At 48.7% G+C, this 23,675-nt stretch overlaps 1 protein-coding gene across 7 annotated transcripts; it reads left to right on the plus strand.

The window, feature by feature from the left end:
* Positions 1 to 893: 893 nt before the first annotated feature.
* On the plus strand, positions 894 to 22,345 carry Dennd4b (DENN domain containing 4B). Of its 7 annotated transcripts, none has more exons than XM_034499613.2 (28): positions 894 to 1,038; positions 2,867 to 3,206; positions 3,704 to 3,956; positions 4,207 to 4,276; positions 4,473 to 4,642; positions 4,714 to 4,958; positions 5,456 to 5,522; positions 5,613 to 5,671; positions 5,844 to 5,988; positions 6,231 to 6,406; positions 6,544 to 6,644; positions 6,987 to 7,202; positions 7,689 to 7,834; positions 8,138 to 8,277; positions 8,359 to 8,485; positions 9,354 to 9,560; positions 9,857 to 9,985; positions 10,847 to 11,066; positions 11,463 to 11,630; positions 12,148 to 12,536; positions 12,682 to 12,804; positions 12,997 to 13,166; positions 13,247 to 13,388; positions 13,568 to 13,804; positions 14,409 to 14,535; positions 14,623 to 14,788; positions 14,868 to 14,932; positions 15,025 to 15,911. In XM_034499613.2, the coding sequence occupies exons 2-28, from the start codon at positions 2,890 to 2,892 to the stop codon at positions 15,168 to 15,170; spliced, it is 4,521 nt and encodes a 1,506-aa protein (XP_034355504.1). In that variant the 5' UTR covers positions 894 to 1,038; positions 2,867 to 2,889; the 3' UTR covers positions 15,171 to 15,911. The 7 variants fall into 7 exon arrangements, with proteins under 7 accessions (XP_034355504.1, XP_076788922.1, XP_076788921.1 ...); XM_076932807.1 differs by having other exon boundaries at positions 3,704 to 3,900; XM_076932806.1 differs by lacking the exon at positions 894 to 1,038 and adding an exon at positions 1,082 to 2,114.
* The last annotated feature ends 1,330 nt before the right edge of the window (positions 22,346 to 23,675 follow it).

A 23,675-nucleotide genomic window follows, 5' to 3' on the forward strand; every position in this document is an offset into this window, starting at 1 on the left:
ACAAGTTGCTGTTCTGAGGCCTGGGGTGAGGAGATGGCTGTTGTCCCAAGTCACAGTTGTTTCTGTTAGAAAAACCTCACCTCTCCTGGAGGTAGCTGTCCCAGTGTCGGGGCTTCTGAAGAGAAGCAAGCAGCTCTAGCTGGCTTTCTTGGTCATTTAAGTTTGGGAGGTCTATGCAATTTCATGGTCCGAGGATTGTATGTCGATTCACCCGTTTAACTGTAGTAGCCCCTTGGGAGACAACCATGTTCCACGAAGGTTTGTTAGACTTCACCCAGTATGGGCAAAGGAGTGTTGCTGCTCCACAATTCGGCTTCATGCCTTTCTTCCTCTTTTTCAATGTTCTTGTCATTTCTCGAAAGAAGAACTGAGAATTTTTGGCTCTGGCCAGTGGGTTCTAAACGTGGAAGTGGGGAGTCACCTGGGTTTTTCAGGTCTAGATCTTCAGGGCCTTCGCCGTGGCACAGTGGCCACATCTGACGGTAGGGCAGGACAGAGCACCACCGGCTCTGACTTCGGGCCATCTGGGGTCAGTGTCTTGCTTTTTCCGCCGGGAGGTGGGAATCTGCTCGGTTGCAGGGGGCCCTCCCAGCCACCAGGGGTCGCGCTGCAGGCGGCAGGGTGTTGGGCCGGCGCTAGCCAGGGTCACGGCCGCAGGCTGGGGTGTGGGGGGGGCCGAATAGCGGAGGCGCCCGCGGCTCCTGGATGGGGGGGGTATGAGTAGAGAAAACAGGGCGCGCTGAAGAGCTTGGGGTCCCCAGCACCGCGGGAGCCGGGACGACCGCGCGGCTGGAACTAGCGGTGTGGCAGCAGTCCCCGCGTGGCGCAGCGCGCGGGGACGCTGGGACCGCCCAGATCTTCTTTCACTGTGCCCGGCGCCCTCGGCTGCTGCTTCTTCCTTCAGCCCGGGCGCGAGCGGCTCCTAAGTCGAGTGCGCCATGTCCGGGGCTGGATAGCAGCCCGGCCGCCCGCCGGCCCGCCAGCCCGCCCTCAGAGCCACCCGCCAGCGGGCCGGCTGGGGAGTCCCAGGGCAGGCAGGTAGGGGCCGGACCGGGCGGGGCGGCGGGCGGGTTAGGGCGGGCGGAGGGCGGGCGGCTCCAGGGACTGTCCCCAGCTGTTCTGCGCTGCGCATCTGGTTCCGCTTCCTCCCTCCCAGGGAAGTGAAAGTGGAGGGGAGGGCGCAACCCGGCGCTAGCTAGTTGTGCTCGACATCCTACAACCTGGAGCTCCCGCGGGCGCTCAAGCCAGAGCACCCCTCCTCGCTAGGGTCACGCGGCTGCTGGCGCTGCTGCCGTCACGTCCTCGGCAGTCCTTGCGCGCGCTTCTCTCGGCCCTCCGGCCTCTTGCTCAGTCACCTCCCCCGCGGCGCGCCCTCTGCCCTAGCCCCGACTTCCCGTCATTCGGCATGTGGGCGTTGGGACCCAAAGTGGCTCCAGTGCCGTTGTTTTTCCCAAGGGAGAAGGGGCTGCATACTATAGGACTCTTCCCTGGTTGGATAAGGGAAGGCCTGGATACACAAGTCCTGTTGATCCGGGCCCACCCACTTGCCTATAGAGGGTCTCATCTAACGGCTTTTGCCTACTGTCTTGGAGCACAGAACTACTATTGGCCTGCAGTGGATGAAAGAGTGAGCTGTGTCTTGGAGTTAAATCAGGAGGCTGACGCTGACTCCTGGCTTCACCTCTCAGATGTGGAGAAGCTCAAGCTAAATTTAGCTTGAGTTGGGGCATGTGTGTCCAGAAGCCAGGTTAAGAAGACAACCGGCTTGGCTCTAGTTCTCTGGGGAAGAGTAGGAGGTTAAATAGACTGTGCATCCTGGAGACACTGGAAGTTTCCCTGCCTTGCGCAGGGATCCTTAGTGCTGGCACCTTCAACAATACCGTTCCCCAACCCCCCAAACGATACCACACACCCATAGACTTATGCTGAGCTAGCTACAGCTTCCCCTTCGCCCAGCAGCCGTTTCAGGAAGTAACCTCCCTTCCCCTCTGAAGCACTCTCTCAGCTTCTAGCCCCTTGCAAGCCACCCGCCAGGCTTCTTCCCACCTTCAGCACCCTGGGGCACCTCAGGACTCTTGGGGCTTCCACTCCCCAGGGTCAGGCCATGGAGGCAGGTGAGATAAGTTACCAACAGACTGTTGTGACCCCAATTCTGTCTGGGGCTGGGTGGCACGGGCAGGGAATGGCTGAAGCTACCTCCTACAGTCCCTTTGTGCCTACATACAGATACCTAAGGGTCCTAGAGATGGGAAAGCCCGGTTGCTTGGCCAATTACGTAAAGTTAAGCTAGAAAAAAAGGATACTTGAAGTCTGATGAGCAGAAGCTGAATCTTGGGTTTCTCAAGCCTTCACAGAAATCTGTGGAGTCTTCTAAAAATGAAAGGATGGGTGCTTTAAGAGCACTGGCTGCACCAGAAGGTTCTTGTGGTGGTGCTACCAGAGCAAGAAGACAGAGACCTTTGACAAAGCAAAAGTTGGTGTGATGTAGCCAGAGTAAATAATGTCATTACAGGCCATTACAGAAAATACTGTGTTCTCTGAGATGTAATTGTAGTGGGGCAAAGAGGGGCAGGCCTTTAAAGGAATAGGTGAGCAATATGTCAGATGTGTGTTGTAGAGCAGAGTTTGAGTTCTTTGGGGGAAAAGGGCTGATGTCGCTAAGAAGAAAGGACCTAGTGGTCTCTAGGGAGCTGTGGTGGGATATGAGAGTCTGGTGATGTCACAGGTGGAAGAGTTCAGGATTGGCTGATCATTTATCCTTTCCTTAGAAGAACTAGGAAGAGGAAAGAAGGTGGGGGGTCCACTATGGTTGCCATGGGAACATTAGCCTCTCTTGCTCCATCTCTTCCTCGATTGACCATTCCAGATGCAGTGAGTGAAGGGGGGGCCATGGCAGAGGAGCGGCCTCCCCGGTTGGTGGACTACTTCGTGGTGGCTGGGCTTGCAGGAAATGGAGCACCTATACCTGAGGAGACATGGGTTCCCGAACCTACTGTGCCCCTGCGCCCTCCCCGGCCAGCTGAACCTATTACAGATGTGGCAGTCATCTCTAGGGCACTGGGAGAGGAGGTGCCCCAGGGCTATACATGCATTCAGACTTCTGCTGGTGGCCACCCCTTGGAGCTCAGTGCTGGGCTCCTGGGTGGAACTCAACCAGTCATCTGCTACCGCAGGGGGCGTGACAAGCCCCCCCTCGTTGAGCTGGGGTATGTACCCCTATCCATGCTGGCACTAGAGGAAGCTGGGAGGGACCTTTGAATGAGCTAAGAAGAGGTAGGGATATGGGTCAAAAGGAGGAATATGGGGACGGCAGCAGAATGGGCTAGAAGTCAAGAGGAGGGGCTCACTGCCTTTGCTGCTGCTTGCTAGCCAGCAAACATTTCTTCATCTGCAAAATGAGGATAGTGACTCCTCTCTGGCTGGTTTAGAATATTAAATGAGATAACCCATGTGAGGAATTCAGCAGAGTTGGTTGGTTCTTAGTGCTTCCTCTTGAGAGCTATAGAAAGCATGGGTTGAAGGGACGGTTACTGACTGAAAGGATTCTAAAGGAATAGACCTAAGTAAGGAGTGATGGGCTGTACTATAAGGGTGTGACAAGGCGAAGAAAGCATGGCCGATTTAGGAGACCAGGTAGGCAGATACGGCAGGATCCAGGTCTTTTTCTATCCTGACCTCTTGATGTCTCTACCCTCTGTGCCAGGGTGTTATATGAAGGGAAGGAACGACCCAAGCCTGGGTTCCAAGTGCTTGACACGACACCGTATAGCCACTCAGCTAACCTGGCCCCTCCAGGCCCTGGGCACCCCCGCACCTACCTCATGTACCGGCGGGCAGCAGAAGGGGCAGGGCTGCATGCCCTGGGCATCACTGACCTCTGCCTGGTTCTGCCCAGCAAGGGTGAGGGCACTCCTCATACTTACTGCCGGTTATCCCGCAATCTCAACCCTGGCATGGTGAGTGGTACTGAGGTATTGAGAGCTGAAACCCAAGCCACTAGTGTAAGGGTATGGACATGGGGCACAAAAGGGTATTTGGGGGCTGAGGCCATTGACACCAGGCCAGATCAGAAGTGGCTTTGCTGGGAAGACTGGAATTAGGAGCATCCCTGAAGACAAAAAATAACTGAAGGGTGGTAGAGAGAAGATGAATCTAGAAGCCGTTGTTAGTGATGTGTCTGCTTATCTCTTGTCATTTCTGGGGCAGTGGGGCCCAGCAGTGTACCTGTGCTACAAGGTGGGCCTGGCCAAGGCCAACACACTGGTGTATGAAGCAGGTGAGTGGCTTCTTTTTCTTTCCTACCCTTTGACCCTCCATCCTTCTGCTCGGTGCCCCTTGACTGGTAAATTCAGTGACCCCAGAACTTACTTCTCTTTGCCACTTAGCACGTCTTGGGGATTCTCTGGTTTCTTTACCTGGAATCAAATGGACCTTTCACTCTAATATGTATTCTTAATTCTGCTGGGGTATAGAGCTGCTGGGCCGCTACCCAGAGGAAGACAACGAGGCGTTTCCGCTGCCTGAGTCGGTACCAGTCTTCTGCTTGCCCATGGGAGCCACTATCGAGTGCTGGCCTGCCCAGACCAAGTACCCAGTACCTGTCTTCTCCACCTTTGTGCTCACGGGTGCTGCTGGTGATAAGGTGGGTATGTGGGGCATGGTTAGGGTCCACATAATGTAGAACCCATCTGATTATCCCTGTACCTCTGCCAGGTGTATGGTGCCGCTTTGCAGTTCTATGAAGCGTTCCCGAGGGCCAGGCTGTCAGAGAGGCAGGCACGGGCACTGGGCCTGCTGAGTGCTGTGGAACGGGGCCGGGCACTGGGAGGCCGAGCAGTGCGCAGCCGGCGTGCCATTGCTGTGCTGTCCCGCTGGCCTGCCTTCCCAGCCTTCCGAGCCTTCCTCACTTTCCTTTACCGCTATTCCGTCTCAGGCCCCCATCGTCTGCCCTTGGAAGCGTGAGTACAGCTCTCCCAACATTGGGGAGTTCTGAGGCATTGGAGAAGATAAATGGGAGACATTAGAATGGAACTGGGGGAGGTATACTGAGTACCTAGGGGACAGGGATGCAGTGCGTGGTTATATAGTTTGTAAATTTAAACTTCTGGCTAGAGGTAAGTAGAGCCTGGAATCTAACCTGCATTTATTAGTTGGGTCTTGGCTAGGCCTATGTATGCCCAACAGGTATATATTTCATTTACTTACTTATGAGGCAGAGCTCACTATATAGCCCTGGCTGGCTTGGAATTCATTGTGTTGTGGATATGTGCCTCCCTTCAGGCAAAGGGATCTCTTTTCTAATAAACATAAGACCTATGTATAAAGCTGATCCAAGTCAAGAGGTGGGCTTCAGGGAGGAATGAGGCTCTTGAGGCTAGAAGAGATAAGGCTATATGGAGTGATGAGACAGGGGCCATATTGGAGAGTCTGCCTCACCCTTTTCCTCTCTCCCTAGGCACATCTCCCACTTCATTCACAACGTCCCGTTTCCTTCTCCACAGAGACCACGCATCCTAGTGCAGGTGAGAGGTGAGCCTAGGGCTGGGCTGGGTGAAAGAGAGGAGGTGGCAGGAAGTAGCTATGAGCGTCCTGACCTGTGGCTCCTCTCCCAGATGTCTCCCTATGACAACCTGCTCCTCTGCCAACCTGTCTCCTCACCCCTACCCCTCAGGTATGTGCCTAAATGGCGGGGTGTGGGGGAGGCTTTGACAACATGGAGTATAAAAGGAGGTATGGCTTAGATGAATCTAGCTGTCGAGATCTTTGCAGACTAGCCCTGATGGTCTGTGTCTAGTGTCTTGAAAAGAGTCTCTTATGACCCTTTATCTTTCTACTTTCTGCAGTGGTGCTAGCTTTTTGCAGCTGCTGCAGAACCTGGGCCCAGAACTGGCTATTACATTGCTGCTGGCTGTGCTCACGGAGCACAAACTACTGGTCCACTCTCTGCGGCCAGATCTGCTCACCAGCGTTTGTGAGGCCCTTGTTTCAGTGAGTGCCATGTTATCTAGTCTGCTTCTCCAGAACTGCTGTCTTTTCTGGTACCCTTCACCCAGATCTGGACTTTCCTCCTTTTCTTTCCGTAGGGAAAGGGTCTTCAGTCTTTCCACCTGGGTACAGTTGTCAGACATAGGGTATTTCTTCAAGATTAGCTCAAAGGCTTCTTTCAGTAGGTTCCCCTCCCCCAAGGCTAGTGTCCTGTGCTCACTGGTTCTCACTCCTTTATGTTTCAGATGATTTTCCCTCTACACTGGCAGTGCCCCTACATTCCGCTGTGCCCGCTAGTGCTGGCGGATGTACTGAGTGCCCCTGTGCCCTTCATTGTGGGTATCCACTCCAGTTATTTCGATCTGCATGACCCACCTGCTGACGTCATCTGTGTTGATCTTGATACCAACACGCTCTTCCAGTAAGAGGCTAACTACCATCTGAGGGCTAGAGGGGAATGGACATCCAAGGGCTGATGTGTGGGGCTTTATTGGTTCAAAGAGGATTAGGCTTTTTGGTAGAAGCCCCAACATTCTTTCTCCTTATGTTATCTCTCAGAACAGAGGAAAAGAAGCCTCTCTCTGCTAGGACCCTGCCCCGAAGACCATACAAGCTTTTGCTGGCCACACTGACAAATCTGTACCAGCAGCTGGACCAGAGTGAGAAGCTGGTGGGCTTGGGAGGCTGGAAGCTGTTGCTGGCCTCAAATCTCCAGTTTGAATGGAGGGTCCAGGGGGTCAATAGACCTTCTCTGAAGGGACTGAGTTTAGATTTGGTGGGAATAAAATGAAGCTAGGGGCAGGAGTGGGGGAGCAGCATTTTTAAGCTTATCAAAGAGGTTGAGCATATCACTGGAGAGCCTTGAAACTGGTACCCAAAGGTAAATTTTTGCCCACTCCTGGTGCAAGATCTGTCAGAAGCTGGTGGTGAAGACGATACATTTATGTGAAAAACAGGCCCCGAAGGTGCCAACCTTGACTCTCAGACATATTATTTCCCAGCTTACACTGGACCAGAGGAAGAGGCCTCCCTGGAATTCCTGCTGACAGACTATGAGGCAGTGTGCGGCCGCAGGACTCGCCTGGAACGGGAAGTCCAGGGAGCCTTTCTGCGCTTCATGGCCTGTCTGCTCAAAGGCTACCGGAACTTCCTTCGCCCTCTCACCCAGGCCCCCTCTGAGGGATCTCGAGATGTTGAAAACCTTTTCTACCTTCAGGGTAAATAAAGAAAGTCTGTTTTGGTTTGCAAAAGGTTTCAAGGGAGGGCATGGTTGGGGGCAGGGCTCCATGGGGAAAGTGAAGGGGGACACCAGCTGGGAGAAGTAGATTGCTTGTTCCTCCTCCACAATTATAGTTTTGGAGGGAATAAAGGTATATGGGTGAATATTTCCTACTGTCTGGGATCCCTTAGCATAATATGAACATAGTCATCCTGGTGGCGAGCAGCAACCATAAGTATAGCTCTGATGAAGGACGTGCCCCTTGGACAATTCCCAGTCTGCAGCAGTAGATATAAACAGACAAACGCAAGGGACTCCATGGAGCTGTGTTGTTGGAGAGCTAAATTGCTCTCCGGGAGCTCTGTGAGAGCCATAGATCCTGAATGGCAAGAGCTAAGAGCTGGGTGCAGGGAGGAGGTGGCTGTGATCAGAGAGCTGAAGTAACTGTGGTAACCCAGTCCATGGCCCATCCTTACCCCCTCAGGTTTCCTCAAGTCCCGGGAACGCTCAAGCCACAAGCTGTACTCTCAGCTACTGCACACACAGATGTTCTCACAGTTCATCGAGGAATGCTCTTTTGGCTCTGCCCGGCATGCAGCCCTGGAGTTCTTTGACTCTTGTGTTGATAAGGTATTGGGCATTGTCCCCTCTGCCTGTACCAACTGTTCCTCCTGCTTGTCTCTGTCACCCTCAGGCCACTATTAACTGTGTATGTCAATGGTAACAGTGTTGGCTGGAATCAGAGGGCAGCCTGTGCAGCCATACATGGCTGGTTTAGTTCGCTTACTTACATTTCTGACTCTGCTCCTCCAGATGGATCTCTAGGACTCCCTCCCTATGACTGTGTGTTTCCGGGAGAGGCCATCTTCTGGGCACCCTGGGTCTGTTCCTTGCTCCTTGTCCTAACTCTTAATTCTTACCGTCCCTGTCCAGGTCCACCCAGAGCAAGAGAAGCCTGAGCCAACACCCTTAGTGGAGCTGGAAGAACTATCAGGAAGTGAGCTCACTGTCTTTATCACACCCCCAGAGGAACCACCAGTACTGGAAGGCAGTGAATCTACTCCTCAGTACTGGTAAGAGGGTCTCCTGTCATCCTGCCCCACGGCCCATGCTCAGCCCTGAGCTAATTGCCCCCGTGGTCTCTGTCCCTCCAGCTATGATGGGTTTCCAGAACTAAAGGCTGAGCTATTTGAGTCTCCTCAGGAACAACAGGGGGCCCTCCCTGTGCCAGGCCCATCCCGTAGTGCCCCCAGCAGTCCTGCACCTCGACGTACCAAACAGGTAACCAGCGGTGGGCCTTGTAGGGGAACCTGGAACAAGGGCTATTGCTTCATGGTCAAATGAGTATATTCATGGTACTTATCCCATAAAGTTGCTGAGAACTTGGAAAAAAAAAAAAAAAAAGTAAAATACTGAGCAACCAGGTGTTGGCGGCACACGTCTTTAATCCCAGCACTCAGGAGGCAGAGGCATGAAGATCTCTGTGAGGCCAGCCTGATCTACAAAGTGAGTTCCAAGACACTGCCAAAGCTATACAGTGAGACCCTGTTTCCAAAAAAACAAACAACAAAAAAATGCTGTACAAACATTACTCTGTTTCTATTGTCATCTGCCATCCTCCTCCTCATCTTCATCTCTGAGCATTTTGGGAACATAGAAGCTGGCTACATCTTGCAAGGTGTTCATGAATGCTCCGGGGCCAGGCTACTTGCCTTACTGACATTCTGGGGAGGTTTGTAGCTTAGACAGTGCCTCAGTCCTTTTGCCTCCTGAGAACACAGACCCTATCTCAGGAAAAGTGTTGCTTCGCCAGGCAGTTTGTGGCGCACACCTTTAATCCCAGCACTTAGGAGGCAAAGGCAGGCAGATCTCTGAGTTCGAGGCCAGCCTGGTCTACAGAGTGAGTTCCAGGACAGCCAGGGCTACACAGAAAAACCCTGTCTCAAAAAAACCAAAAAGAAAAAAAAGGTGTTTCTTCTCACAGTGACCTGTAATCAGGAGGCTGAGGCAAGATCTAGTGTTTGAGTTCAGCGTAGGCTATATGACAAGACTGTATCTCAGAAAAATATCAAAAAAAAAAAAAAAAAAAAAAAAAAAAAGATCTGCTGTGGCATTATATTTATCTTGGTGTGTTTCTTACCCCACCTAGGAGATGAAGGTTGCACAGCGAATGGCACAGAAGTCAGCCACTGTGCCTGAGCTGTGGGCCCGGTGCCTACTGGGTCACTGTTATGGACTGTGGTTCTTATGCCTGCCTGCCTATGTGCGTTCCAAACCCTCCCGGGTGCGAGCATTACATACAGCCTACCATGTATTACGGGAAATGGAGAGCCGCAAGGTGGTGCTCCCTGATGAGGTAGGCATCCACTACCTGCGTGTTCATTCCTATCTCTAATCCCAGCAAGGATGTGCAACTATGGGGACTGTGAGTGGGGATAGGGAGAGACTAGGAAAAGTGATGGGCAGCCTAGAGTTGAGTAGCTTCTCCATCAACCATCCCAAAGTACGTGAGCCTGTGTAGGAGAGAACAGTGGAGACTGTCAGGAGCCAGTGAGTCCTGTGGGAATCGGAAGGCTGGGAAAAGATGCTTGCTGAGACTTGGGAATTCGTGTTGGAGTACGTCTCTTACATCCCGCGCCTCTCTTGGCCTAGGTATGTTACCGGGTGCTGCTGCAGCTTTGCTCACACTATGGGCAGCCCGTGCTGTCGGTGCGAGTCATGCTAGAGATGAGACGGGCAGGCATTGTGCCCAACACCATCACCTACGGGTACTACAACAAGGTACTTCATTGGGGGCAAGAGATAGGATGGCGGTGTGTGCTGGGGCCTGTGTGGGGAGGGTACTCTGACGGCTGCTGCTGTCCCCATCCCTTGGAGATAGGCTTGCAATTCTACCTGGTCCTGTAGCTGTTGTCGGCCTTGGTGCTACTTTGTTGCCTTTACATAGACAAAGGGTTTTTGCTTGTTTGTTTTTGTTCTTTTCAGACTTAGCTACTTTGATTCTTATCAAACTTAAACTCCATGCCAGACTGTTCCAGATTCATTACACATGCCCCAGGGCATAGAATGGCCATTCCCTATATTATAGGACTTGAGGTTGTAGAGAATTCATAACTTTCTCCAGGTCCCACAGTAAGAATGTTAGGAAGTTGAAATATAAGCAAAATTTTATCCAGAATGCAGCCTCTCAACCATGGTGCTAAATTGTCTCCTGTTTTTCATATAAGAAAACTAAACAGTCAATTAGTTGGGATAATTTCTTCAAAGCTATTCAGTTTATAAGTAGAGTCTAGCTGGGCATGATGATGCATAATTTTAATCCCAGCACTCAGGAGGCAGAAGCAGGAGGCTATCTTGGGTTCAAGTCCAGCCTGATCTACATAGTGAGTTCCAGGCCAGCCAGGGCTACTTAGTGAGACCCTGCCTAAATAAGTACTAAATACTTAAACAAACAAATAGAATGGTCTAGATATACTTTTCTCCATTACTACTGAAGATGTCTCTTTGGGGCTTTTTGTTTCTGGGTGGGCCGTTGGTTAGATAGTCCTAGACAGCAAATCTGGAGAAAAAGGTGGTTCCCAGGGTTCGGGATAGGCAGTAAAGGCATCATTAGGCCATCCTGGCTGACACTGTGATTGGCAGGCTGTGCTGGAAAGCAAATGGCCATCTGGTACTCCGGGAGGACGCCTACGCTGGGCCAAGCTCCGGAATGTTGTCTTGGGAGCTGCTCAGTTCCGTCAGCCCTTAAAGGACCGAAGGCAGCAGCAGCAGCAGCAGCAGCAGCAGCAGCAGCAGCAGCAGCAGCAGCAGCAGCAACAGCAACAGGTGGCTGAGCAGCAAAAGTCCGGCAGCTCTCAGACAGGTGGGTAGGGAATGGCAAGGTAGCCTTGGTTCCAGACATGATGGTTCACATCTGCATTCCTAGCACTTGGGGAGTTAAGACAGGAGGATTGATTGTTGCATACCTTGTACTACATAGTGTTACATACTGTACTACAGGCCAGATTGGAATACCCAGTGAGACTTTGTATCAAAATAAAAAAAAAAAAAAAAGACTGAGCTAGATGAGGTAGTTAGATTCCAATGGGAAAAGACCAGGAAAACCGTAACTGTCCACACACAGGGCCTTTCTGTGTGTGGATAAACCACATGTGTTTAGTAGCAGAGCTGTAGAGTTCTACTTGGGAGAAACCTTGCAAAGCCCAGTCCACCCAAGGGACTGCTTCAGCCTAGGGCTAAATTCTTCTGCTTTCTACAGAGCCCTATCTGGAGCGTCCCTCCCCTCCCCGCCCTCTTCAGCGCCAGACTACTTGGGCTGGGCAAAGTCTACGAGGATCATCTTCACCCACCGGGCGCCTGGTCAAGAGCGGCAGCCTAGGCAGTGCCCGCGGGACACAGCCCACTGTGGAGGCTGGTGTGGCTCACAGTGAGTACCCTTCTCTGACCTCCCTATTCTTCTCAATGAGCGTTCCTAACAACTTTTCAGTGAGAGAGGGGAGGACAAGAGCCATGGTTAGGGCAGCGCCATGTTAGTGGCCCTGTAGACTCTGAGGCAAACTTGCCCAAATGTCATGGTGAGTTGTGATTCTAAAGTTATATAAAGTGGCTTTATATAGTTTGCATTTTGAATATTTTTATTAATTTTTAATGCATATGGTTGTTTTGCCTGCATGTGTGTCTGTGTACCACTTGTATGCCCTGTGCCCATGGAAGCCAGAAGGGAGCATGAGATCCCTTCCAACTGGAGTTACAGTTGGTTTATGAGTTGCCTTATGGGTGCTGAGAGTTGAACCCAGGTCCTCAGAAAGATAGTGCTCTTAACTGCTGAGCCATCTTTCCAGTCACCAATGCTAGAATTTTTGCTGCAAGAATTGTGTTTACTCAGGAATGGAGCAGCTGGAAGAGTGCCAGGCTCCATCTTTCAAATCTCTTTTGATCTACAGTGATAGAGGCCTTGGGGGTTCTCGAACCCCGCGGATCACCTGTGCCTTGGCAGGATGGAAGTCTCTCAGACCTGAGTCTGACAGGGGAAGAACTGGCACCTGGAAGCAGCCCGGGGGGCTCAGGCTCAGCCCTGAGTGCCCAGTCCACTGAGGCCCTAGAAGGGATAAGTGGGCGGGGTTCCAAAACTAGTGGATGTCAGGAGGAGGTGGGCACCCCCAGAAAAGGGCTGGGTGCCCGCCTCCAACAGCTGCTCACCCCTTCCCGTCGCTCCTCTGCTTCCCGCATTCCCCCACCTGAGTTGCCCCCTGACCTGCCTCCTGCGGCCCGCCGAAGTCCAATGGATAGTCTTCTGTGGCCCCGAGAACGCCCCGGATCCACTGCTTCTGAGGTAGCCAGTGAGAGAGGACATACCTTACTGGGGGTGGGGGGAAGGGCTGACTGGGAGAATGCCCCAAAGGTGACTCTGTGAGTGACTGAAACTAACATTTACATTGAGAGGAACTAGCTGACTGTGGTTTCTTTTATAATGACAGAGTTCTGCTTCTCTGGGCAGTGAGTGGGATATCTCCGAGTCTTCTCTCAGCAGCCTGAGTCTTCGCCGTTCCTCAGAGCGTCTCAGTGACACCCCTGGAGCTTTCCAACCACCCTCCCTGGAAGTGAGCATACCCCTGTCTACACAATTGTGCTGGAACACACACACTTCATATCTCCCCGGAAAGGCAGAGGAAGGGGGGGAGGTGGGAGGAGGCCTGGCTGGAGTTTTGAAATGGAAGGGGTAGGGAAGGGCATGGGGCTTTGGGGCATTGGAACCAAATGAGGCTCCTCCCCTGGGGTCTCCTTGCCTACAGATTCTGATGTCTAGCTGTTCCTTGTGCCATGCCTGTGATTCCCTGGTGTACGATGAGGAAATCATGGCTGGCTGGGCCCCTGATGACTCTAACCTCAATACAACTTGTCCCTTCTGCGCCTGTCCCTTTGTGCCCCTGCTCAGTGTCCAGACTCTTGATTCTCGACCCAGGTACCTGAAGCAGGGCAAGTGATGTGGGAGGGATAGGCAGATGGCACTCCGTGGCTGACGCTCCCTGCTGTTCCCTGCAGTGCGCCTAGTCCAAAGTCTGCCCTTGCTGGTGCCAGTGGCTGCAAAGATGCTCCTGTCCCTGGGGGCCCTGGCCCTGTGCTCAGTGACCGGAGGCTATGCCTTGCCCTGGATGAGCCCCAGCTCTGCAATGGGCATATGGGGGTAAGACTGGGCAAGGGGAACATAATGAGGTGGGGAGTGTGTTATCTGTTGAAGGGAGATGAGGGGTTGCCAGGCGGATGGGCGTGAAGGACAAGGGGCATCACTGATGTGTTGAAAGGCAAGCTCCTAGTTGTGGGACTTTAGTATGTATTCTGTCTGCTCTCCTACTGTGTCTGCAGAGTGCTTCCCGGCGAGTTGAGAATGGGGCATGGGCGTACCTGAGCCCTCTGGTGCTGCGTAAGGAACTAGAGTCCCTGGTAGAGAATGAGGGCAGCGAGGTGTTGGCATTGCCTGAACTGCCTGCTGCCCATCCTATCATCTTCTGGAACCTCCTGTGGTATTTCCAACGGCTACGCCTGCCTAGTATTCTACCAGGCCTGGTGTTGGCCTCCTGTAATGGGCCTCCTCCCAGCCAGGTCAGTGTCTTTATGTAGCACAAGCCTCCTGACCACACTCTCCTCACCTCTCAGCGCTTTGTCTCCTAGTCCTCTCTGTCCTTGCAGTGTAGAAAAGCACAAGCTGTGGAGTCCCTTGTGCCTAGCCATTTTGTCAGCACACTTACAACTCTGACCCTCTATTTCATCATCTGTCAAATGGCAGAAGCAGTGACCTAACAGGACAGGTACTTGATGTAGTGACTAGTACCTAAGAAATGGTTAATGTTTTTCTGTTTATTCCACCAATACATATTAGGTTTCAGGTGCTAGGCATGTAACAAGTGAAACAAAGTCCTTATTCATAAGACCTGGGAGATGAGAATTTCTTTCCTTTGGGGCATGGCAGCTCCAGTCTTTAATCCCAACACTCAAGAAGAGACATGCAGGTAGATCTCTATGAGTTCAAGGCCTGCCTAGTCTATATAGTGAGTTCCAAGCCTGTCAAAGCTACATAGTGAGACCCTGTCTCAAATAACAGTAACGGCAAAAGTAAGTTCTTTCCCTTTTCTCCTTTATTACCTCCAGTAATGTCTGTCTGTTCCTTGTCCTCTGCCTCTCATTCTGAACTTGCTTCCTGTCTCAGCTCTCCCAGGGACCATCTCCATGGCTAACTCCTGATCCAGCTTCCGTGCATGTGCGTCTGCTGTGGGATGTCCTGACCCCTGATCCCAACAGCTGCCCACCTCTCTACGTGCTCTGGAGGGTCCACAGTGAGTTGGTACTTGATGTAAGAGCTAAAGGGCTAGGCTCCTCTCCTGGTTTGGTGAGCCTGGTGAACCTTCTTTCCTTCCATCCAGGCCAGATCCCACAGCGGGTGGTGTGGCCAGGCCCAGTACCCTCATGTCTTAGCTTGGCATTACTGGAGTCAGTGCTGCGCCATGTTGGACTCAACGAGGTTCATAAAGCTATTGGGCTTCTGCTGGAGACTCTAGGGCCCCCTCCCACTGGCCTGCACCTGCAGAGGTATGATGCTGTCCTCTAGGTGGCCCTTGACATGTCCTTTGCACCTCTTTTCTTTGACATCTGTCTATGTCTATCACAGGGGAATCTACCGTGAGATCCTCTTTCTGACCATGGCTGCTCTGGGCAAGGACCACGTAGATATAGGTAAGGGTACAGTCAGGTACTGAGGAGATAAGGGATTTGGGACCAGGTATGAAAGGAAGTCTGAATGCATTGGTTTCCGTCTTCTATCCTAGTGGCCTTCGACAAGAAGTACAAGTCTGCCTTTAACAAGCTGGCTAGCAGCATCGGCAAGGAGGAACTGAGGCAGCGGCGGGCACAGATGCCTACTCCCAAGGCCATCGACTGCCGAAAGTGTTTTGGAGCACCTCTGGAATGCTAGGGACACCTAAGCTCCTCTCTCCAGCCTTGGGTGGAGAGGTGAGGAAGAGTGGATCCTAGACATAGCTTGACTCCCTGTTCCCTTCACAGAGGAATTGAGAACAGGATGTTCAGCCATAGGTTCCATGTGGGAATAGCAGAAAGAGGGACTCACTGTTACCCAAAGTCACAATTCCCCTATCTCCAACCTGCCCTGTCTGTTCATGCTGATGTGGGGGGAGAGCTAGGGAAGTTGGCACAACTCTGTCTCCATACCGTTCCAGGGGCTCCTTCCAGGGCATCCTCAGATCTGCAGTGCCCTGGTAGACTTAGAAGTTTTTGTTTTAAAAAACAACTGGAAAGATTCAAGAGCTCCTGAGCCTTTGCCCTGAATGGAAGGGAGGAATTTCATTCCCCACATCTCTTCCCTGACATTGCTAAAGGAGCCCAAGGCAATCTTAGTGTTGTGTTCTATTTAGTTATTTATTCTGAGGCCACAGCTCCTATACTTAGGAGAGTCTCAAGGAGCATGAGAAAGAAGGGAATTAGATTTGTAGCACCTTGAGAGCCATGCACTGGGACCCAGAGGAGTTCCAAGCTTCCCTTAGGAAGAACTGGTGCCTCTTCTAGTCCCAATCCTTCTTGTCCACTCCACCTTGGGGAATGCCTCTCCCGTCCATGGCCTTGACCTGTGCAATAAGGATTGTTCTCTGCAAAGTTTTGTTGGATGTAAATATAGTAAAAGCTGCTTCTGTCTTTTTTTCTTCTGCCTCCTGTTCTCTGGATTTGGGGTGATATCCTACTTTTCCTGGCTGCACATTCTCTCTTCTGCCTTTCCATGTTTTGTAACCATCAGGTACATCCTACTTTTCCTGGCCACTTGATATATAGGGAGTTCTCTGAGCAGAAGGGTGAATCCAGTGCTGGCTATGGCAGTGCCAGTCTGCATGCACTTCCGGCCCTCCCACACAATCACCCCCTTGTCCCTCATCTGTACCCCACACAAAGGCTCCATTCTCTGGGGGCCCTGAGCTCATCTTTGCCTTATTTCCTCGCCTCCTGTCCCCTCCCTGACCCCAGCTTCTTCAGTACCTTCACAATGATAGATGATAGCTTTCCTCACTGTTTGCTGTTCACAGCCTTTCTGTATATCAGAAGCGTGACAACCATCCCAGCTCTCCTTAGTCGGTATAGCTCCAGATAGTACTACTCACTGTGGTTTAAACTTGCTACCTGTGAATGCCAGGAAGACAGGCATCATTTTTTCTTTATTTTATTTTTTAGACTATTTTATGTGTATATATGTAGTGTGTGTATGTGTGCATGTGCGCACGCATGTGTGCTAGAGTATGTATATGTACTACATGCATGTAGTACCCACAGAAGCCAGAAGAGGGTATTGGATATTTTGGATCTAGAGTCTCCATGTAGATGCTAAGAACAGCACCCAGGTCCTCTGCAAGAGGAACAAGTGCTTTTAACTGCTGAGCTAGATCTCTCCAGCCTCTGATCCTTAAAAATCAGACAAAACAATGTACATGTGTGTGCCACATATGTGCGGGTACCAAAGTGGTCAGACAGGGTGCTGGATCCCTTGGAGATGGGGTTACAGGAAGTTGTGAACTGCCTGATGAGTATGCTGAGAACTAAACCTGAGTCAAGAAAGAACAGTAAGCACTTATAACTGATGAGCAGTCAATCCAGCCCCCTAGCCAGTATTTTTCTATTCTCAGACCCATTTGGAATTTTCTTTTTTTTCCTGTATAATGAAATAAACACAAGAAACAACAACTAGCTGTACCACAAAACCAATTACCACAGGGAATTAGCTAACAAAACAAACGCCTTGGGGAAAAGGGCAGGGGGTTAATGAAGGACATGATTAACGTAAAATTTTAGAGCAAATTTCCAGGAGGTAGTGATCAGTGGATGAAAAGAATTCTGGCTAGGAGTGTTGCCGCACACCCCTTTAGTCCCAGTTAAAGGCAAGTGATCTGTGAGTTCTGGGCCAGCTTGGTCTATATAGGGAATTCAGGCTAGCTAGGGCTTCAGTGAGACCCTGTCTTTGAGGGAAAAAAAAATTATTTCTAATTGTTAGGACCTTGAAGCCAAAGAATCTCTACCATCTTGTTCTGAGGACGCTTTCCCAGTATCCTAAGGGAGTAAAGAAGGGAATCAAAGGATTTCAGAAATTCTTTTTTTGCCAGGAGGCAGTGTACACACCTTTAATTCTAGTTCTCAAGAGTCCGAAGCAGAGGGAATCTCTGTGATTTCGAGACCAGTCTAGTCTATAAACTGTATAAACTGAGTCCTGGACAACCAGAGCTACACCAAGAAATCCTGTGGGGGTGAGGGTGGTGGTGGGAGATGGGGGTGGGGGTTCTGTCTTACTCTTCATTGCATCTAGTTTCTGATCAGATCACAGTGTGTGTGTGTGTGTGTGTGTGTGTGTGTTGCTGGTATTCAACTCTAGGATCTTATACATACTAGACAGACATTTTCACCTTATTCTAAACCTAAGCTACACCCTAGCTGTTCATCTACTTTTCCCCCCATAGTAGAATTCGAAGCCCAGAGGCCTCCTGAACTCTATGCAAATACTCTACCACTGAACTATATCTCCAGTCTTCATGTGTCCTCTTAAAATAAGTTTCTGTTTATAGTATTTTTAACCCTGCATTGGACTATAGCAAGACAATTTTAGAGCTCAGCCCCTACCCTAGAGGAGTACAGCGTCTTACTGGTCTGGAGTACTCTTTCGTGAACCCAGGTTGGCCTGAAACTTGCAACATAGTCAAAATGACCTTTAATTTTTGATGATACCGCTTCTACCATCAAGTACTGGAGTTACAAGTCCTCCAAAGAAAACTACAAAATTCCTTAGCTACCAGGAAAGCTGAGGCCTAGATCGCTGTATTGAGGGCTAAGATATGCCCAAGTTAAAGAAAAAAAAAGATAGGCCCGAATTACCTGACTCGGCTTCTCTTCCCAGATTTTGGAGTATATAGGCTGAAGGGTAAAAGATTTGAAGTGTATCTTTGTCTATTGTGAGTCCAACAAGTTCTACTGTGTCTCACTTATGCTCATGTATGGGGTTGAGGATAGTTCATCTTTCTTGTTTCTTTGTTTTTTGAGATAAGGTTTCTCTGTGTAACAGCCCTAGTGGTCAATTTATAGACCAGGCTGGCCTCGAATTCACAGAGATCTGCTTAGTTCTGTCTCCTGAGTGTTAAGATTAAAGTCCTGGGTCACCACACCCTTCGATGTTTGTCATTTAAAGAACAATTCTATAATTTTTTTTGTGAAAGCTGGACCCAGTTGTACAGACCTGTAATAGCTATTCCAGAGGCTGGGTAGGAAGATTACAAGTTTCAGGGGCATCAGGCTAGTCTGGGTATCTTAGTACAGCTCTTGTTTCAAATAAAATAAACCACAAAACAACTTTAAAGATAGCTATTTTATAGCTTAGTTTAATCTCCTATTAGCAGATAATCTATAGGAAATACTAAGTGTAATAAAATACATTGGTTTCTTGGGTCTTTACAGAAGACCCAGGTTTGGCTCTCAGCACCCATATGGTAGCTCACAACTATGATCCAGGGGATCTAGTTCCAGAAGAACTAACCCTCTCTTCTGACTTTCTTAGGCATCAGATATAATGCAAATACAAACACGCAGACAAGACACTATACACATAAACTTTTTAAAAAAATATGTCAATTAATTAAAAATTTTTTTAGGCCAGGCAGTGGTGGCGCACGCCTTTAATCCCAGCACTTGGGAGGCAGAGGCAGGCAGATTTCTGAGTTCGAGGCCAGCCTGGTCTACGGAGAGAGTTCCAGGACAGCCAGGACTATACAGAGAAACCCTGTCTCAAAAACAAAAAACAACAAAAAAAAAGTTTTTAGATAAAAAATGTTGTTTCAGGGCCTAGAAATGGCTCAGTAGTTAAGAATGTTCCTTGGTCTTCTAGAGAATCTGAGTCCAGTTTCTAGTATCCAGATCAGATAATTCACAACTTCCTCTAACTCCAGCTTTAGAGGATCCAATAACCCATTTTGGGACTCTGAGAGGACCTGGCACTCATATGTGAACATAGGCACATATAGGTACATGTACTACTATATTTTTTAAAATTTATTTTATGTATATGAGTGCTCTATCTGCATGTACACCTGGCATGCCAGAAGAGGGCATCAGATAATATTATAGATGGCTATGAGTCACCATGTGACTACTGGGACCGGAACTCAGGACCTCTGGAAGAGCAGCCAGTGCTCTTAACCACTGAGCCATCTCTCCAGCCCTATACACCTATACAGATAAATTTTAAAAATTAAAAAAAAAAAAACTTGGTGTGCCAGCTGAGAATCTTTGTAAATTCAAGACCAGTCTGGTCTACATAGTGAGTTCCAGGCTAGCCACACGTTCATAGTAAGACACTGTTTTAGAACAACAAAAATAAACAAGTTAGTTTACAACAGAGTCTCTCTGGGTCTACAATCCACACTTAAAGGCAGGCCCCATGCCAAATGAATACAAAATGAATTCAATTATATTTTAAACAGTTTTCAAAATTTTTTTTTATTTTATTTATATGAGTACACTGTAGCTGTCTTCAGACACACCAGAAGAGGGCATCAGATCCCATTACAGATGGTTGTGAGCCACCATGTGGTTGCTGGGAATTGAACTCAGGACTTCTGGAAGAGCAGTCAGTGCTCCTAACCACTGAGCCACCTCTCCAGCCCTCAATTATAGTTTTGAAGTGTTTTGGTTTTTTTGTTTTTTGTTTTTTTGTGTGTGTGTTTGTTTGTTTTTTGGTTTTTGAGACAGGGTTTCTCTGTGTAGCCCTGGCTGTCCTGGAACTCACTCTGTAGACCAGGCTGGCCTCGAACTCAGAAATCCACCTGCCTCTTTTATAATGCTTTATCTGTTTTTGTTTTGTTTTGGTTGTTTCTTCAGTTTTCCAAGACAGGGTTTCTGTAGCTTTGGCTGTCCTGGAGCTCCCTATGGAGACCAGGCTGGCCTCAAACAAAGAGATCCACCTGCCTCTGCTGCTCAAGTGCTGGGATTTAAGGTGTGTGCCACTATGCCTGGCTGGTAGTCATCTTTTTTAAACCTTATATCTTTTGTTTATGTGTTCTGGTTTGCAGTTTTATGTTTCTGTTTTTCTGGGATTTCTATGTGTGGTATGGGTAGTATGTGTGTTTCTGTGTCTGTGTTTCTGGAGCTTTTCCTTTGGCTCTTTTCTTTTTGGGTTTTGTCCTGTTCTAGTTGTTTTTATTTATTTTTAGATGCCTGTTTTCTAATAAGAGATGAAAACAAAGAGTGTGGGTTTGGGTAGGTAGGAAGGATCTTGGAGGAGTTTGGGAAGGGAAAATTCATTAGAATACATTGTATAAAAATTTTTAGTTAACAAAAAAAGGTGGAGGGTGGAGCAGGAGGGGAATAAAATCTGGAATGTAAAAGAAAAAAAAATGTTGGTTTCACAGAGAAAACAGCTGGGTACTGGGGAAGCTGAGGCAGGAGGTGATGCGTTCAAAGCCAACCAGGGATGTATAAGGCGATTAGAAACAAAAACTGAAAAAACAACCATCAAACCAAATCAAACAAGGCCAGAGTTTGTATAGGACAAAATTCATGTCCACTACAACAATCATGGCCCTCAAAGTAGTGTCTCCTTCACTTTCCTTTCTTAGAGCCTGACTGCTTCTAATAGAAGGTCTGTGGGCTGGTTTGATTTTGTTGGAGGGCATTGGCTTAATGCTTGTGTTCCCTTTTCAGGTTAGCATTGTCTTCTACCATGTTTCACATTTTTTTTTTTTTTTTTGAGACAGGGTTTTTCTGTGTAGTCCTGGCTGTCCTGGAACTCACTTTGTAGACCAGGCTGGCCTCGAACTCAGAAATCCACCTGCCTCTGCCTCCCAAGTGCTGGGATTAAAGGCGTGCGCCACCACCGCCCGGCCATGTTTCACATTCTTAAATTTTTTTTTTTTCTCAAGACAGGGTTTCTCTGTGTAGCCCTGGCTGTTCTGGAACTCACTCTGTAGACCAGGTTGGCCTTGAACTCACAGAGATCTTCCTGCCTCTGCCTCTTGAGTGCTAGGAGTAAAAAGTCAAGCACCACCACTACCCAGCCACAAGTTTCTCAGAGCCTTATAAGAATGACGGGAGCTGGTCTTTGCTACTTCTTTTTCCCACCTTTTTTACTCTTCCTGTTTCATCCCTATCACTAGATAGGAAAGAAGGATGTAGGGGAGAGAGACATAGAAACCCTTGAATCCAATTCCTTTTTGTTTTTTCTTTGAGCATGATTACCAATAGACAGCAACCTCCCTCCCCTCAGATGACCAGTAACCACCAACCTCACCTCTTAGGGCCCTAGCATTTATACTCCCTCTGAAAATTCCCGGAATTCATTCCAAATGTCACACAATTGTAGAAACTATCTGCAGCTGGCAAAACCACGCCTCTGCTGGAGCTTGAGGCAAATCATAGACAGCTGTTGTGGACAGTCTAAAGCAGCCCCATATCCCTACACCTGGGATTAAAATGAAAGTCCATTCTTATATTTCTGTGTTGTTGTTGTTTTAAAGAAACCAAAATTTCAGAATTCTCACTACATTTCCCACTTCTCTTTTAGGCCATTAATTGTGCTGTATATAGTGGGAAATTATAAAGAGGCATTTTCAACAAAATAAGAGTTTTTCAGGTCATTGGCCAAGGTTTCAGGAGATCTCTCCTGCTCTTTCTACTGGAGCAAGTTTACCTTTGATGTAGGGAAACAGTAGCAGTATCACCTGTGTTAAATTGCATCTCTCTTTATTTACATAGGCCATAATTTTAATTTCTCCTTTGAAATCTTCATCTATAATTCTTGGATGCACAATGAGTCCTTGGAAGTGAATCCACTCCTTCCCAAGATCATCTCTACTGTCCTTGAGGGCAAAGGACCATGAGATCTAGCAGTTATAACACTGAATTAAGAGGGGTAAAGATGTTTACCTGTGTCCAAGTCTCAAGTCATGCTGACTATATATAGTAGCATGCATTAACTCTCCAATGCCTAGAGAAGGTTTTTGGTCTGTATGTCACTCCTTGGCTGAAAGGACTTGTACTTTTTGTTGTGGGGACCTTAAGCTAGGCCCCCAAGGCCACTTCCTAATAACAAATAAAATCTCTTTTTGACCTACACTTATTGGTCCAATGGTACCCCTTGCCACATAACCTGCACACCCCTGGAAGCCTAGGCATTTTTTCTGTTTATATTTAGAAAAACCATTGCTTTTAAAGATGCCTTGTCACAATTTTGTTGCAAATGACCATTTTTCCCACAATTAAAGCACTGGTGATTTTGAGTTCTTAGACAGACTTTTATTTGCTTGGTCACAATCTGTTTGCAAATGACCATGTTTCCTGAAATTGAAGCACCGGGTATTTTGCTATCAGAGACCTCTAGCTATAGCTTGACTTACAATATTAACATGGTACACATTAGAACCAATATCAGTCATATCTCTTATCCACTGGTCCATAAGTGCTGCTCTCAACTTTAATGGTCTGATAACTTTTTTACATTCGGTATTTGCATTTTCATGTGCCAAGGTCTTTATCAACACCTGTCTTTTGTCAGTCTTATACAACTTTGTTTCACAGCTGAGACTAATCTTTGTAAAAAATCAGTGAAAGCTTCTCCAGGGCCTTATATAATCTTATATAAACAAGGTGGATTATTCCCCCGACTCAACTTTGTCTCAAGCTCTTCAAGCCACTAAATATTGTTCTACAGTAAACCTACAGTTGTACAGTGTATGCTTGCTAATGGTTAAAACAAGATTATGATGAAGAAGGATGGTGTCCTATAGAAATGATTGATCTAAGGAAAAATTTAAAGACCATGGTTTCATATAGAATGCACTCACTTTATATGACAAATTCTATATATTATTTACATGAGCACACTGTTGCTGTCTTCAGACACACCAGAGAGGACATCAGATGCCATCACAGATGGTTGTGAGCCACCATGTGTTTGCTGGGAATTGAACCCAGGACCTCTGGAAGAGCAGTCCATGCTTTCAACCGTTGAGCCATCTCTCCAGACAAATTCTAAATAACTGGGCTACTCAACATAGAATTACTCCCCAAGACTGGCAGGGATCGGTGACAGCTGTAGTAGAGGCTGGTCCACAGTCGCAGTGGTTAACATGGTGGAGGGAAGAAGCTGTGAACACTGAACAGGAAGATAGAGTGAGGGAAGGAATAGTCAAGGACCAGTTGCTGGATGAAGGGTGGTGCATCAATGCACAAGAACAGATGCAATTGTCTGTTGAGTTCAAACCTTTCTCTTGAAATGGGCTTTCATCGGCTTGTCCTCCCACTTTCTCAGCTTTTCTCTGACCCTCCATGAAGTTTCTTTCCCTTTCTTCCTGCAGGAAACAAAAGGATCGAGCCTTTTTGTTTTGTTGGGTGCCTCTTTCCACCGCAGCCTCTCGGAGTTGCACCTCCGACACTGCAACACTTT

This window comes from Arvicanthis niloticus, chromosome 4 (assembly GCF_011762505.2).
Source record: "Arvicanthis niloticus isolate mArvNil1 chromosome 4, mArvNil1.pat.X, whole genome shotgun sequence".
Lineage (NCBI taxonomy): Eukaryota > Metazoa > Chordata > Mammalia > Rodentia > Muridae > Arvicanthis > Arvicanthis niloticus.